Consider the following 17,326-nt stretch of genomic DNA (forward strand, 5'->3'; position numbering starts at 1 on the left):
ACTATCAATGTAATGTTTTCCTTTCATCTTTTAATGTAAGGTCTTGCATGTGCAATTACAAACAATTACCACCACTCAAGTTAAATCAGTATTGCATACAGATTTTATTGCAAGTTTTGCATCATTTTAAATTGAGCACCAAACATTTGTTTTTGGTCACTCAGTACAAAAAACATTTCTTACAATCTGTAAAATACCCCCACCCCCCCCCACCACAAAAAAAGCAATTAAAAGCACTTAATACATGACATATATACCTTTGTAATAGCAAAATCAACCAAATTAACTGTGGTTCAGTTTATAACATAACACGTTGCTCTTCAGCCAATTGCAGGTATCTATTTTCATAGTTCAGGAAATCTGATCCTTAACTGTGAATTGCTACTGCTGCCCTACATTGTCCCCATCAATTTACAATACTATACCTGATTAAGATAAACCATTTTATATGGGGCAGTCCACCAATCAGCTAACACGCATCTCCCCACATTAAAATAGTAAAGGTAATTTAAAAAAAAAAAAGTATGGCTCGCTAATAAAACAGAGTTAGCCTCTGTTTACATAACCTACTACCTAATTGCAGCCACGTTACAGCTCAATCAAAAGCTTTCTAGTCCTTCAACACTGAACTATTAAGACTGGAGTCGCACAAAACATCCCAAATCGTGCAAGAGTACAGTATCAACACATGAAAATAATTTAATCTTAAACAATGTAAATAAACGTAGAAGTTGTTCTTGTCGGACAACATTTAACCAAAATAGCAGCTCAAGTGCACACAAGAGCAGGTTTATTTTACAGTAGTTTATTACAGATCTATAGGTTTAGTGGCTGATAACAGCTTGTTTGCTGGCAATGGGTTTTTTGGTGAGCCTCTGTAACGACGCTTTTCCTTTTCTGCCATCTCAAGCAAGACAGATTTGTCTGGTTTCACCTGTGCTTTGCCAGTGAAAACTCTAGTCTCATTTACAATTGGATTATTTGCTTTTGGTGCTACCTGATTGGTCACATCACCAAGAGCAGAATGTTTGGTCTGCTGGTGGAAGCGGGTTGTAACTTTGTAAATTTGGGGTTTTAATGAGGTAACAGAACAATTTGTGGATGTATTCTGGCAAGGCCCTTTACCACCACATTTGTCCTCTGAAACATATGTGCAGTGTGCTGGTTCCTCAAAGTTAGGGAGACTTTTTTTGGCAAATAAGGATAGGCCACTTTCGTGACTCATTGATTTTACCATTGGAGAGCCAATCTTTGATGGACTGTTGTTGCCCTCTACTGGTTTCCGAACTCCTAGTAGCGAATTTATTCTCCTGACAGACTGGCGCACTGGGGTGCGCTTAAATTTAAGAGGGGACTTAACATTGTTTGGTTTTGGGCTATTCAAAGAAAGTACATTAAACCTTTGAATGTGATCAGCTACCCTGAACTTGTATTCAGAGGTGTTAGAGATGAGCATTGGTGAACTCTCAGCAGATCTTCCTGCTGTGGACTCTGCTGATTCTGCTGTTCTTACACTTTCAGTTGGTTGAATGTATTCTAAAGCCTCACATATAGGTGGTTCTATTATTTTTTGCAATTGAACCACGAGTTTTGAAACATGGTGCTGTGACTGGTTAGCTTCTGAGGTAGCGTTCGCTGCAGAGTGACTGTTCAAGTCACAAAGAGCTTCCAAAGGGCAGACGTCCTTTACGGTTTCCATCTCATAAGCAACAGTGTCACTATCATTAGTACCATTCAACTTAAACATCACTTGTTCCACTGGTTTCCGTGGAGATTGTGGCTCTTCTACATGACATCCATTAGCATTTGTCTTTCCAGGAGAAATATTTCTTTGTACAAAAGACAAGTCTTCAATCTGTTGGTGAACCATGTGTTTTTGAGGCGGTGTGCCTAAACATGTCTCCTTCACATCACTTGAATGTCTGGAACTCAACAATGACTCATTTGTATCTTCTTCCTTCACAAAGTTATTTCTTTCTTTCAAGAAATTATCCATTGAGGAACTGCTGTCACCTATTAGTGAACGGAGGTCACTACCGGATTCAGTGAAGGCCCTTTTGATCTTAAGCAAGGTTGCTTCACTCGAGTTATTTTCATCCTCAGCAAAAGATGCATTACTGCGAGGGCTCTCTGTTCTGTAGGCTGGACAGAGGCTCCTAGGAATACCTGCAATGACAGGAGGCTTTCTAGCTACTAAGGCAGGCTCTGAGGAGAAGTTGTTGAGATATCTGCCCATTGGGGTCTCAGAGTTCGAGTCCTGGGACTCTTCATGGCTGGTTCCATTCCAGGAGGTACGATGTGCACTCTTGTCAGACTGGGGGGTGAGCAGATTTTCTTCAGATTTACTGATGTACTTGGAACCTAAAAAAATAATAATAAAAATGTTAATTTAAAAGGATAGACAATTTTATAAACACAAACAAAATGTATGTCATTATACTTGCATGCTCTCACTTTAGTGGTTCACATCTGCATAAACTACAAGAGTTTACATTTTTACAAAAAAATAAACTAAGCTAAATTAATTGTTCTTTGTTGCATAATGTTAAATTTGGCATTCAAAGTTAAGATACAAACTACACTGATAAATGCATTAGCTGAAACGGTTGTCCCCTTTACTTAGATTGTTGTAGTTACTTCTCAAAATGCATATATAAAATTTTGCATACACAACACAATTGGTCCAATTCTTACTACTTTAAGCTTGAAATTATGATCAAGGAAAAATCTGATTAGACACATACCTTTTCTTGTGAATGTGTTCCTTCTTACAACAGGACTAAAGGTAGCTTCTTTTGACGACCCAAAACTGATGTTTATTTCTTGAGTGGCAAGACGCCAGCCAATGTTTTCAGATCCTTTAGCCACCGGAAATGCATTTGACAAGACATTCTGCAGAAATAAAGGCATCTCATTTATGTCTAACTAGCCATCAAACACAAAGGATCTGCAGTTTCCAATTTTCTAAAATTACTGTATAATATATATTAAACAATCTCAAATAAGAGGAGGTAGACTTTTCAGCGTCTGAGTTAACCAATAACTAATTCAAATGAATTAGCAATTTATTGAAGATAAACAATATATATGACGTACTGGCAACTAAAATGTTTATGCAACATTACAGGTACAAACAATTACAGAAAAACATCCATAAAAACCATATTAAAGTGCAAACATTTTTCACCAACATTAAGACTTAATTCCATTAAAACTTTTTTTCTATGTTATAAATTAATTCTCCTATGACTTTTTTTTTTAGCACCATAGTTAATTACATTATCCTTATTTAGACTATACAATTCCTAGAGGCAAGTCATGGAGGCTACAAACCAGACAAAAATTAATACATTTTAAACAGTGGGGAATGGAAACATATAGAAAAAAACATTAACGCATAACAGGTTAATCAGCTAAAGATGACTAACATTGTTTCTTTGGATTAGTTATGGTTTTAGTATAGTTTAAAAAGCACTTTTCTGTATACAAGCACAGGTAAGTCTTGCTTTAAGGACACATCACTTTTGCATGTAGAGTGTAAAATAAAAGTAATCTTTGAGCTGATGAAGGAACAAAAACGGTTTGGCGAGCGTTATTATACATTGCTTGACTTAAGTCCATACAGCAATCAAGCATTTCACATCAAAGCCAGTGAGGGCTGTCAAGTTCAACAGCTAGAATGTCCATTGTAGATATTTTTTTTTTATATAATCCAAAGTCAATAGATTTTGTGCAAATGAGCTGCTTCAAAAGCTTATCCAATGTAGTTGCAGGGCAAAGTCCACATTTTTATAGACTGATGAGGTCCAACATTTCTCGCCAATCCCCCTCTCATAAGATTTTTAGAAAAGTTGATTACACGCTTAAAACAAATGTGGTTAACATTTAATTGTATTTTTACAATAAACAATGTTATAGAAATACTGATGTTTGAAAATAAGTGCCAAGTACTAATAAAGAATTTCAACATTTCATTAAAAGTCACAATTAGTTTAAATCCACATAAGTACAGGTTACATATGTATAACAAGACACTCCTGAAAGCTTCTGATGGGAGCTTGATGTTTAGAAGAATCAGGAGAAGAGTCAAGGCCTGAAACATTAACTTACAGAATCTTTGCTGCTCTTTCCAAGACTCAAGCGGAGACGCATGGACTTGCGCACTACTTCTTTTCTGTTGACTCTTGGAGAAAAGCATCCTGCTTTTCCAGATTCCACTCTGGAGAACAATACAGTAGGGAAAGTGGTTAGCATCAGCTGACGGATCACGCACGAAACAGAATGTGATACACTAACGGTTAAAGCTTTCAGTTGCCAAAACAAAAATAGGAAGAGTTAACACTACAAAACAAAGGTATTTCAACTATTTGCAAGTAAAAAATAAAAAAAGTCTGCTTCTATATTAAGTCAGATAACCATTAATACATTTAATTTAAAATGACAGGTGACTATAACAGCACTGTAGTGTTTCAACCTCTAAGTATTTCTCAGCCTTTTTGTACCAGAAACAAACTGTCTAAAGTTTAATCCCTGGAGAACCGCTTCTCCACTGCACTTTTTTTTTTTTTTTAAATGCATTTTATCCCATTGCAAAGTTAGCAAAAAACCAAAAAAATTCAAGGTTCAAGCGTGCCTTATTGATTTTGTAAATATTTGCTGATTTTTCTTCCTTTCAGAAAATACAATGAAAAGGCATTACTATAAATCACTACACAGTTCCAAGTTATTTTATAAATGCAAGATAAAGTTGTTTGTTTAGGAGGACCACCACAAGACAATGCGTACAATGTGAAAGCAATTACCATGCATTCAATTAATGTTACCTGTTAACTTTTTTGCTCTCAAATCTTTTACTTTTTCTTTTTGCAGAGCTAGCTGCCGGTCTACCACTTCTTGCGGAAGGGGTAAGAGTGCCATGTGAAGACTCTAGAGATATACTGGGACTTATGTCATTTAACTGGCCTGAAATGAAAAGAAAGTGAATCATGTCAACTTTCCAACATCCATCAATAAGAAACAAACTGCAGTAGAATATAGCTTTGGAATGTTCAGTTTAATTAGTTAAGGTAAATACTCTATATGCCACAAATCAACAAGAAACAACTACACAAGTATTTACTACAGATAAATTATACTGCAATACTATGAAAAATATGTATTTGGAGTTCATGTAGAAATAGTGGAGTAACATGTTAAGAGAAACCTGAATGACCAAACCCCTGGGACATGTTTATTAAAATGTTACACGTTATTGACGTTAGTTCCAATACCCAGGACTGGGAGCAGGGCTAGTGCAAGTTTCAAACCCAGACATTTGATACTCCTGGCAAACACAGACATTGCTGTTTTTTTTGCCTGACAAAGTTTATTTTAATAACCAAATGTGTGTCCTGGCACTAAAACTACTCTGATAAACTTGTCAGATGCAACACCTTATACTGCATCTGGCTATTGGAACAAAACAGGATTTATGCTCCTAAGTAAATAGTGCGATTGCTATACAAAAGGTAAAAGCATCTGCAGTAAGTGTTGTCCAGCATATAATTAGAAATTTAAGCAACCTTAGCTAGCCTTTACTTCAGATTTTCTTCTGAACTCCACTGTGTAATACTACCACAGTCCTTAAAATGGTACAGGATGAACACTTACTTGAGGCAGGTGTAGAACCACTACTAAACAGTTTATTTGGAAGAAATTCTAATGCAAGGCTGTGTTTCAAAGATCTTCTTTTCTTGCTTGAAAACCCCAAACTTTGAGCAGAGTCAGTCAGTAGCTTCCGTTTAGAACTTGGAGTTAGAATCACAGGAGTGACTGCAAGAACAATTGATATGTTTGTGAGTAAAGGTAATATGGAACTCCAATCTCACAGGCAACAGACAGACAGACAAAGAGGTACCCCCTCCCCCCTCAGGATGAACATTCTCTGAAGCCATGAACTGGGCTTATTTCACAGCACGTCATAAAAATAATACTTTGTTATACAATTCATAATGCAGAACTGAACAGGGAGAGGTGAACAAGTAAAAAAAATGCAGCTTTTTTGCCATCAATCCTGTTCAACTGTAAGGGTTATCTGTTAGGACACAATGTCAATGCAGCATAGCTTATGTAGATAAAACAAAAGAGCAATCAAAAAGTACTTAATATCAGAGCACAAATAAATACAAAAATATGAGCTACCCCTGGCAGTACATTGTTAGTACACAACTGCTGTTTCTTTGATTAGATATGAGACTTGAAAAGGTCAATTTACAAGTGCTGGTAATCTGGATTCTCTGCTACAAGAAAAAAAATTTTGTATCAATTTTTAAACCTTGGTTAGAAATGTCTTGTTTTTGTTTATTTTTCTTAATCATCCACTTAACCATGGTATTTCCAGATTACACTCTAGTGCTCGAGTAATCCAATCAAGCCATCACTGTATGAAGCAGCCACACAAGGAAAAGCAGTTCATACTAAAAAGCAGCATTTACAGAGCAAGCTGTTAATGAAATATCCCTTTTAAAAGGCAAACAGGTCTGAAGACCTACTCTTGAAGGATTATCAGGCTTTTAAAAACTGAGCACCCAAAATTTTTACAGCCAAAATGTACAGTATAATTTCTAATTCCTGACTCTAGCTGTAAACACACAAGGGTGTATATTTGAAAATGAGTGTACAGTTTAGTTTGCCTCCCACAACTAAAAGTAGCCCAGTTAGGTTTTACCCGATGGGTATGCTTGGTCACTACACAAAATATTTTGACATTTAGAAGGGATATATTACATCTTTATTAGAGGATGCAAATGCCTAGACCTAAACACCTACCTGATCCATCTGGCAGAGGAGTACTTGTGGGTGTTCTATTAGATTTAAACTTATGCAGCGCTCCATTAACCATATCTGGAATGGAAGATATCAAGCCAGTCTCAGGTTTCTGAACTTTTACTTTAAAAATAGGGATTTGACTGTTATAAAAGTGTTTTATTTATGCTTAAGTTTTTTGGCTCCCAGGCTTTGCGCGTACACGTTGAACAAGGTTTACCTGATCTAGTAAATGCAGATTTACAGCCTGGATTGTTTGCAAACAATGGTTTGTCTAACTCAAACGGCTGGTTGCACAGACCCCGATTATCAACTTACCTTGAGTAACATTAGGTAAGATTAGTGCTAATCAGGGTCTGTGAAACCAGCCATTTCAAAATGTACTGCCTCTATGGTCGAGGAACTCAACATCACAACCACAGCATGGCCACCAACACATTTAGCATACAGTGCAGTGCATAACCCCATTTATATGACGTCACTACTTCAAATGATCCGAGATGTTAGGCTTTGGCAGTGCGGCAGCATTGCAATGTTACAGCCACAAAAAGGTACATTTTCTTATTAAGATACACCCATGATTGAACTTGACATATATAATTACAGCTGTGTACCGTGTATGTGCAACATTACACGGGTCAACTGTCTCCAACCCCTATAATTCCAATATTTCGTTAACCGAATATTCTTGATGTAACTTAAAAAAAAGGATGGTGAGTAAGTAGATTCAAGAAAATGCAGAGTCCTTTTCTTCAATCAATTGTTAGGTTTATTGAAATATGCAGGGTGTCTGGTCCCAGGTACAGGACAAACAGATTACTCATCCTTACAATTTTTGCATGACATTAAATACCCTTCTGTATAGATGGTCAACCTTCTCTTTCTCTGACACTTAACCAATTGCAAAGGTACAACACATTATTCTGTTACCATATATTTAATTTAGTGTGTATATGTGTGTGTGTGTGTGTGTAGTCTAGTGTGACGACCTCTGAACTCAGTGCATTCTTCAGACCCCTGGTGCCCAAAAGGTCCATACATCTGGTTTTTGTCATCTTCCTTGTTCCTATTTCTCCGTATTGCTTGAGACCCTTTGAGTCCAGCGGCATTACCTCTTATTATCCCTGAGAACCTTTGGGTCCAAAGGCAGTCCCCGGGAGCCTTTTAGCCCCTTTATGCTTTGCATTCCAAAAGTCTTAGAGCCTGGCACCTTCTGGTCCACAGCATTGTTATCTTGTTAGCTTACAGTCAATGCTGGGCAAGAAGCTTGTAGAAGCAAGGGCTCTATCAATTGTTAGTAGTGCACAATAACTGTTATATCTGCAATATTAGTCTTTTCAGAAAAGAACACCAGTATACCAGCCAGTCCATATGCGTAGCAAACTGCTTATCAATTCTCGATCCATGTTTTCCAACAATTCTGAAATTTAAAATAAAAAGTCTAACCCTAACTAACTTGCAGTTTAACAAAAGGCTCGTAATCCCAAAATACATAACATTACATACAGCTAGATAATGTTACCCTGAGCGCACATTACTGATGACCTTTTCCCACCACGTATCCATTTGCAAGAGATATATCCAAACTGTTCTCACCTCCAACACTGCGCCTTCTCCTTCTTTTGACTCCTGACAATTCACTCTCTCCGTCCTCTGAACTTTCCAGCGACGGAGTGGAACCACCAGCATCAACTCCCAACATTGCAGGAATCTTACTCATGATAAAATCCGGCACACAACCTCAAAAATGGAAAGCACCACCAGTTATTCAATGGCTTAGCAATCCAAGCAAATGACTTGGTATAACTGCACACTTTCCAGCCTTAATACAGAATATTTACATGGCAAGGAAAAGAAAGTCATTTTATAGCGAGAGCAGTATTAGTCATGAATGTCCTCAATTCAGAAACCATGACCTTTTTAAATTACCTAATTATTATTTTAAATGGTCCCTGTTTTCAATGTGTACATATGCAGTGTAATAAGGAACTGCAAGCACCAGGTAAAAATATGGAGAGAACTAATGATAGTGAATGAGACAAGAATTCATCACTTTTAGGCCTTCATCACTTTGGGCGACATTTAAGCAAACTATGGAACAAAAACAAAACCTCCCTAGGGCATAATGTAGGGGAAAAGGCATATCAGATTGCTGGGATGGTAATAAGACTCCAATTGCATAATATTTTAATTCATCCCTGGTTTTACTAGGAATTTAATATGACAACTCAAGCTCATAGAGAAACCTGGAATGGGTGATACCTCTATGCAACATGAGTCTTATTTCCATGCATGGAATGAATGGTTCAGAAACATGAAGCAAAATAGATATGAAGGTATAAATATAAGAATTTTTATTTTAAAAAAAAAAAGTTTTATTGGACACCTGTAACTTAATCATATAATATAGCAGTGTTCCAATTCTACAGACAGACAATCTCAAACTGTGTGGTCTGTGCAATTGATATAGATGCATGGTTATGAAGCCAGTACTCATCCAGAAACTAAAAAAAGTCACAAGACCTCCAATTTTAGGCCAAGGTGAAGGGCAGTCTTTGCTCAGCGAGTTTCTATAACATGAAGACAACATCCCCAATGGTTTGAGAAGCAGTATCGGCAGGTTCAGAAAAACATAGCAGCTCCCCTCGTGATGACGTCTAATTATGACTCTTACCAAAGTGTTGTGCATTTTCAATAAAACTGTGCACTGCAGCTGCCTGCAGCTTCAGACGCTTTTCTGTGTTTGACGTCATCTTTTCATTTCCATCACTCGATTGCAGAAGATTTGGAGCGAATATTACAGCTAGATTAGTGCTGTCCATCTTATTCTCAGCTGACCTAAGAAGTCATACCAAAAATAATAAGCTTTTAAATGACACATGATACATCTTTACTGTATTCAATAGCCTAACTAATTCGGAAATGCTCTCATGCCATTACAATAACCATTTTGTGGCAGGTAGTGCAATCTCTGTTTATGGAAGCTACTGATATTAGAAGTCAAATAAAAAACAATATTGGACCCACTAGATCCTGGACTCAATCTATTCTTGGCTACATTTTGTCTGCGAGATCAGCCATTAGAGAAGTTCGTCTTTTTTCAAAGGGTAAGTGTCAACAGATTAGGTGTAACATTACACAATTGACAGTTTCATAAAAAATGCATCGATCAATGAACTACAAGCATCATTAAACAATTAATTATTTGAAAAAGAATCCAAGAAATTTCATCATCCCTTTAATTGTCACTTGCTGAAGTCTTTAATTCAGGTAAAAAACACAAGATTGTTGTGTATTCATAGCAGATCTTGAATGCTACGACTAACAATAACACCCATCCAATCTGCTGTAGCAGCAAGATATCTTAGTAAAATCCATGAGCACTGACGATCTGTGACTTGTCATTAAACTACGTTAGTGTCAAAAAAAAAAAAAAAAGTTAAAATACAGGAATGTTAAAAACAGAAGTGCACTTACCTTTGGGAAACATTTTTCAAAAAGTTAAAAAAGTAGCGGAGAGTATTTGTAGTTCTCTCGGGGAGCATGCAGGACAGCAAGACAGTAGCGGTGCTCTGCTCCTCCTCGGTTGGCAGTTGCTGTGCTTTCAAGAAAGCTTCATGTAGGTCAGTGGGAATGACTGGTTCTGGTAGCTCCCTGAAAAACTGCTTAAGAAGACCAGCAACATCACATGGGGGTGCTGAGGATATACAGTCCTCACCTTGATCCAGCTTGACCTGCAGAGAAATATGTGATACTTGAATGAAACAATGATAACTACCTCCAAAGTCTACTGCACAAACTAAATAACCACAGGGGGTCACAGGTTTTTGATTTGTTAGAAATATGAATGTGTAAAAAGAAAAAAGTATATCTTCACTCATTGGGTAATTAAAAACAAGAAACATCTGTGAGTGATTTTGGAAGAGTTTCTACGACACTATTAAATACTTTATGCACTGTTCTTCACTGCATATTACCTTCAGTGCTTTAAGTCGAACCACGGATCCAGATTTTCTAAACAGTCCCTCAGTATCGATGTGCTGTGTGAGATTTTCACAGGCATCAACCAGAAAGCTAAAAAACAAAAAAAATGTTTTACAAACAAGATTTGCACTTTAACATTTAAACTGATAGTGTACAATGTGCACATTTCTTAATGATTCATAGTCTTTAGTGAGAACAGTTTATTTTACAGGCAATACAACCAGATAACATTTGGAGAGCTTCCAAACACATTAACAAAAAACTTTATTTGAATATTAAAGTTTAAAAGTCTGTTCCCAAATGAGGTTTAACTTCACAAGCATTCTATTTCAATTAGGTCAAAGGAATGAGAAAATAGCATACCAAGGAACTATCCCATAATCAGCCAGGTTCTGCTGTGGTAAAGCCTCTAAAGAGGTCCCAAATATCTTCCCCTAATGAGGAGGGAATACAACAGATTAATGCTCTTGTTGTGGACAATATGGCAACCCACACACGTGATATAACCTATACTGATCCAACCTGTCTTTGGCACCACAATCCAGTTGTGGAAGAAATATGATTCACTAGAATTGGAATAATTCATTATGGCAATATTATCAATAATGTGTGTCTATCTATATATCTATCTACATATTAGAGACAACATTCTTATATTCGTCTAACGCTAAAAGATCAAGCATGTCAGTGACATTCATCCCTCCAGCTAGGAATACAGAATTAGACATATACCGGTAGGTATTAAAACCATGACCTACTGTACATCCACTCAGTATGCACATTTAATAAGCAAAGTTTGATATACCTCCATGGAATGATGTACCCCTTCCTAACTTGTGCTAAAGAATGTCCTTTCTCAAGTTCCATCATAACTAGGTAAGCCATTTTCTGTTAATGTAAGTAACACACAGAACCACCCCTACATATTATATGATACACTCAACTGGTGCTGAAGGATGTCCTCTGCAGGTTTCACCACAATTCAGCCAGCAGTTCTCTAGATATAATGCACAACTCTAAAGTAGGGCATGGTTCACCATGCCCACCCATACTATAAATCCGGCAGGGATATGCACCTCCAGCAGGAGCCAGCATGTAGTTTCTGTAATGTGTTTATTAATACATTCTAGCAAGTGTTCCACATGATTTAATTGGACAATTAATAACTAAAAGCTGTACTCTGGGAGTAGTGATATCGCGTTTGTATTTGTGAGAGTAATTCTGTTGAATTAAAACATTTTAATAAAATGAATGTAGCGTGTTACAAGTGTATATAAAAAGAATACAAGTTGCAAATATGCACAGCATATCTTTAGTAGAAGTTACTGTAATTGCCAAATTAATACTCTCCATCAGGATTAGTTATTTGAGTAATATTTTAAACTTTACGCAATGTTTCCGTATTCTAACAGACTGAATATTGAACACTCAATACTGTAGTTAGTTAGTTACCCCGAACTGTGCAGGATTCCATCCTGTCGGAAACTTGGCAAAACATCGATGTTCAAGACAAGTATACAAACAGACAGTGTTCAAACAGTAATGCATTAGGCTGTCTGCAATTGACATTTTGCTATGTAACAGTTTCACTGTGTACAAGGTCATACATTTTAAACTAATAATCATAATGCAGTTAGCTAAACGACTGCTGTTGACTCGTGACACACTGCGGGTGAATGTTGAAATACTGTCGTCCCCCGTCCCCGCATTGTGCAAGGAGCACTCACATTAACTGCAACAGCCAGTAAGAAAAATAGATTCGAAACATAACCATACCAGCTGTGTTTAGAAGAAATGATGGAAGTTTTATATTTCAATTTGACATACACGTAACTAATATAATATTTAAATTTTTATTATATATATATATTATATATATATATTATATATCTATCTATATATATATATATATATATATCACCGTAGTGAATTTCTGACTGTGAACATGAATAAAGCATGAATAACTCCAGGAAAGTATGACATTGTCTCAATCATAAAATCGTGTAACAATTTTTTGTTTTTTTGTTCCTATACTAAAGTAATACAAAAATGACTACAAAAGATTTAGAATCGAGTAGTTTTTCGAGAGTTACGATTATACTGTAAATTTACAGTATAATCGTAAATCTCGAAAAACTACTCGCTTCTAAATCTTTTGTAGTCATTTTTGTATTACTTTAGTATAAATACATGTTAATTTGGATTCATATGTTGTTGTTTTTTTCTGACTGTGAACGAAAAGACACACATTTGCCCGTCTTCCCATAGGAAATAGTGATATTTTGAAATATCACTGTCCTGGTTACAAAAGCAAAGTTTGTGGGGAATAATAGCCATTTTCTATACTTTTGAGGCATAAGCAATTATGAAATAACACTTACTACCCAGGAACAAAAATTGTGTTACATAATCAAAACATATAATAAGTTATACAATGTAGACTTAAATTATGGGTTCTATATTTACTTTAAGGTACATAAAAAACACACACACAAAAACACTACTGGCAAAACCCGTCGCCCTTTTCTAGAGTAAAACTTAAAAGACATTTAAATGACATCCAGAAAGAACCAGTCTATAAAAACGCAGAAATAAAACTTGTCAGATTTGGTGCATTTTATAGCAAGTCAATAAAAAAGCTTTTTTTTTTTTTGGTGAAAACATGCACGCAACGCAAGCAACAAGTTACTACACGTCTGTCGCCTTACACACAGTGAAACTGCCACATTTCAAATCCAGTAAACACAACCAGAGTCAACCAGAAGTGGATCAAGTTTAAAAAAAAAAAAAAAAAAAACATTCAACATTTCAACCAATGCAAAACGTGAGCCAATATTAAATGTAAATATGCGTTCTCTAGTTAAGACACTATGTTTAAATAGCCTTGCACTTACCCCGCTGCATCCTGTCAGTTTGCTGCTGCTGCTCTTGTTTTTATTCCAGTTTTTTATTTTTATCCCGAAGCCCCGCAGCTGCTGTACCATTGCCAAACGCATTACATTCCTATCCGACACTTTCTTCATTATTGAAGCTGAACAGTTTACTTAATAGTACAGTACTAGAACACAGTGCGTGTGTGAGCTCTCCTCTGCCAAACAGATCCGATCAGATTCTCACTCGTTTAAAACCGAAAATGTTCGACCCCTTCCTGACTTTTCTGTCTCTCGTTGTCTTTCTGATCACTATCCCCGTCTCACGAGTTTAAAGGAAATATAACACCTCGTACCGGCTACACTGCGGCAGCCCCCAATACACACAGACAACAATCAACAACTTACACAAACCCTCTTCCCTTTCAAAAAACCCTCTTCCCTTTCTTGCTACCTTTACTGGTCCACCGCCCCTACTTTTTTTTTTTATCACATTCGTTTACATTTGCTTCTAATCAATACTTTTTACACTATTCGTTGTACTTTCTTTTATTTTTTGTAATAATGTATTTACAACTATCTTTCCTTTGTATCCGTCTCCATCACCCCATTTCTCAGACCTTTCCTGCTAACGCCTCTCAAACTGCAGCGCTTTCTTCCTTCTAAGCTTCTGATTGGACAACATCAGTTCAAATATCAGGACCCCACCCACGAGGTGGTTAACAGATTGCCTATTTAGAGTTTGCTACAAAAATAAAACAAAGAAAAAATACGCGACTGAACGAAATGTATCGATTAAATTTTTTTTTAAAAAGGTGTGTTTAAATTCTTTAAATATTTAAATATCTACTATGTATTATTAATGTTATATTATCTTTCTTTCCGATCGGGCAATTCCTAATATACTACTATGCAGCCTGCAATAGCGAGCCTTAATGAATTGTGATGTGTGGTGAAGGGGTGTGTTTGTCACCGTTGTCTCTATAAATTATTATTTAAAAAAAAAAGAAATGCGTTGATTACAAATGCAGTTTTAGTTAACAAGTTATAACACATGTTTCTCTTTATATAAAGTGCCTTATTCGGTCGCCAAAATGAAGAAAACAGAATCTGATAATAAAAAAAGAAAGAAAGAAAAGTCAGCAGAAAGTACAATTTCATGCACAAAGGCACTATTCAGTCAAACTGACACAAGCTATTTCGCCAGTAAATGCAATAATATACATATATGGACACAAAATACAACATTAGAAAAGGAGACAAATAAGAAGTAGTCAAAGCTGATGAAAAATTAGAGAGAAACTAGAAATTCACCTCCTGACAGTTTACTCGTATGTTGCTAAGCTTTTCAATGATAACATGTAAGGCCGATAACAAAACAGCAGTAATTACGCTGGCGCCGCAGCCAGATTCAGTCTATCGCAGTGCCTTGGGTGGTGCCGGATTTAAATTATACATATTTTTCTTGTTATTTTTACAAATTTGATTATTCTTTACTGTTTTATTTAACTTTACTGTTTTATTTTATTAAAATAACATGCATTGCATTAATCAATGTTTTATTTATTTATAGGAATTAAGAGGTAAGAACTATTTCTCTCTCTCTCTCTCTCTCTCTCTCTCTCTCTCTCTCTCTCTCTCCCCCTCCCTGTAAAAACATTCTTTAACACTCCTTAATAAACAATCCTGCCCACTGTCCTTACCCGACAGAACAGAAACATTTCATACACATTGGCCATGCTTCCACTTCATGTTCCATTCTCTCATTGCAAACATATTAATGTACTTTTCAGTACATTTATATGGGGATATAAGAAAGCAAGGCTTAAAATCAGTAAATAGAGGAGGTATGAATATTCACAATCCCTACTGGCATTATTTATCTTATCAATGTAGACCTCTTAGAGATTGGTTTGTAAAATCAAGCAATCCCACAACTTGGGTTAAAATTGAAAAAAATATTGCCTCCCCCTATAGTTTAAAAGACTTATTGTTAGCCCTACACCCGCTCTGAAGAATAACTTTATTTTGCATTTGCGCACAACATTTTCAAAAGATCAGCCCTTCTTTTAAAGGACCTTAAAATAATTTATTTCCATTCAGGACTGGAATATCCCAAATATTTTGTATAATAAGAAATCTTTATTTTACCTCACTTGGATTAATGCACAAATCAATAAGGTGGGCAGTTTGTTTGAAGAAAATGTATTTCCTTCTTTGAGATCTCTAAAGCATAGATGCCATATTCCAATTGGCGAAACTAGAATTTACAATCATATCAACAAATCTTTAGCCAACCTAATCCCGCAATTTCACTTTCCTAATCAGACTAAACTGGATATGTTTTTGTTAAATCAATTGAATTCCCATGGTTTTGTATGCAAGTTATACAAATTATTTAAAGAGAATTTGTCATGCTGTAATATTAGTTTAAAGTCAAAATGGGAGGAGTTAGGAACTCCAATAATTGCATCATCTTGGAATAATATCAATAAAAAAATAAAATTGTCTTCACCCAATGTCAAATTAAGATCCATTCACTATAAAGTTATAAATAGAATTAATTATACTCCTGTTAGATTAATAAAATTAGGTTTGAAACAGGATGATAAGTGCTTGAGATGTGATTCTGGTAAAGGACATTGTTTCCTTATGTTGTGGAGTTGTGGTAAGCTGCATGATTACTGGATCACAATATTTAGGCATATTTCTAATAGTTTACGAATACATATCCCCTTCAACCCTTTAGTTACAATCTTAGGAGACATATCTACTCTCCAATTAGTAAACCACAGTCTAAATTACTATGTTACTTCTCATAGCTAAAAAACAATATTAACTTCCTGGAAAGATACTGAGCCCCCAGTTTTAGCACTTTGGAAGAATTCTGTATTTGACATTGAAAAGAGTGAGCTATGCTTTTTTAGATAAGGTCTCAGAATTTACTGAAACATGAAATTGAGTGTCCTCTTATTTTCTGGATCTACATTTTAACATTATATACAGTAAATATACTGTGTGTGTGTGTGTGTGTGTGTGTGTGTGTGTGTGTATATATATATATATATATATATATATATATATATATATATATATATATATATATATATATATACACACACACACATACATATACACACATACACAAAGTTATCAGATCACGTTGGTAAATAAATTTATGCATATCAGTAGTAGTAAATATATTTATATATGACTGTGACACTGTTGTGAAACACATTGTGATATTATTTAATATGTATTGATTGCATGCATGCATATTAACTGAAAATGTATTTTTTTATTAGATTGTATATAAAAAAATCAATAAAAACATATATTTTTTCCCTAAGGGAATTTTTATACTTAGGAAATTATGGTTCCAGGCTCCTGTCAGGAAGTACTAGGAGGCCAGTCCTAATAATAAAAGGCCTTCAGCCGGTAGGAATTATTAGTCAGTCCTGCAGGAATCCTACAGTTACACTGAACATATTTCCTGTAGGACTCTTGCAGGTATTCCTGCAGGAGATTTCTGTAAGGGATTGGACTATATGCCAAAATGGTGCCTTGAAATGTAAATACACATAGATGTAATTGCCCCTCCCACCCCCAAGTAAACCATCTTATATGTACGGCATTCTGATAATTATTGATAATTATTCAATTATTGA

General features: G+C 35.7%; 1 protein-coding gene across 1 annotated transcript in view; it reads right to left on the minus strand.

Annotated features, from left to right (window-relative positions):
* Positions 1 to 14,315, minus strand: part of LOC121329665 (rho GTPase-activating protein 11A-like) — a 29,163-nt gene extending 14,848 nt beyond the window's left edge. The window contains exons 1-12 of the mRNA XM_041275372.1: positions 13,683 to 14,315; positions 11,152 to 11,222; positions 10,782 to 10,878; positions 10,282 to 10,538; positions 9,479 to 9,642; positions 8,401 to 8,544; positions 6,808 to 6,882; positions 5,650 to 5,811; positions 4,824 to 4,962; positions 4,111 to 4,219; positions 2,745 to 2,892; positions 812 to 2,361 (exon numbers count right to left, since the gene is read on the minus strand). Coding sequence (XP_041131306.1) covers positions 812 to 2,361; positions 2,745 to 2,892; positions 4,111 to 4,219; positions 4,824 to 4,962; positions 5,650 to 5,811; positions 6,808 to 6,882; positions 8,401 to 8,544; positions 9,479 to 9,642; positions 10,282 to 10,538; positions 10,782 to 10,878; positions 11,152 to 11,222; positions 13,683 to 13,811 — 3,045 coding nt within the window. The 5' untranslated portion in view covers positions 13,812 to 14,315. The remainder of the gene's footprint in view (positions 1 to 811; positions 2,362 to 2,744; positions 2,893 to 4,110; positions 4,220 to 4,823; positions 4,963 to 5,649; positions 5,812 to 6,807; positions 6,883 to 8,400; positions 8,545 to 9,478; positions 9,643 to 10,281; positions 10,539 to 10,781; positions 10,879 to 11,151; positions 11,223 to 13,682) is intronic.
* Positions 14,316 to 17,326: the final 3,011 nt, after the last annotated feature.

The sequence above is a fragment of the Polyodon spathula genome, chromosome 17 (assembly GCF_017654505.1).
Source record: "Polyodon spathula isolate WHYD16114869_AA chromosome 17, ASM1765450v1, whole genome shotgun sequence".
NCBI classification, from domain to species: domain Eukaryota; kingdom Metazoa; phylum Chordata; class Actinopteri; order Acipenseriformes; family Polyodontidae; genus Polyodon; species Polyodon spathula.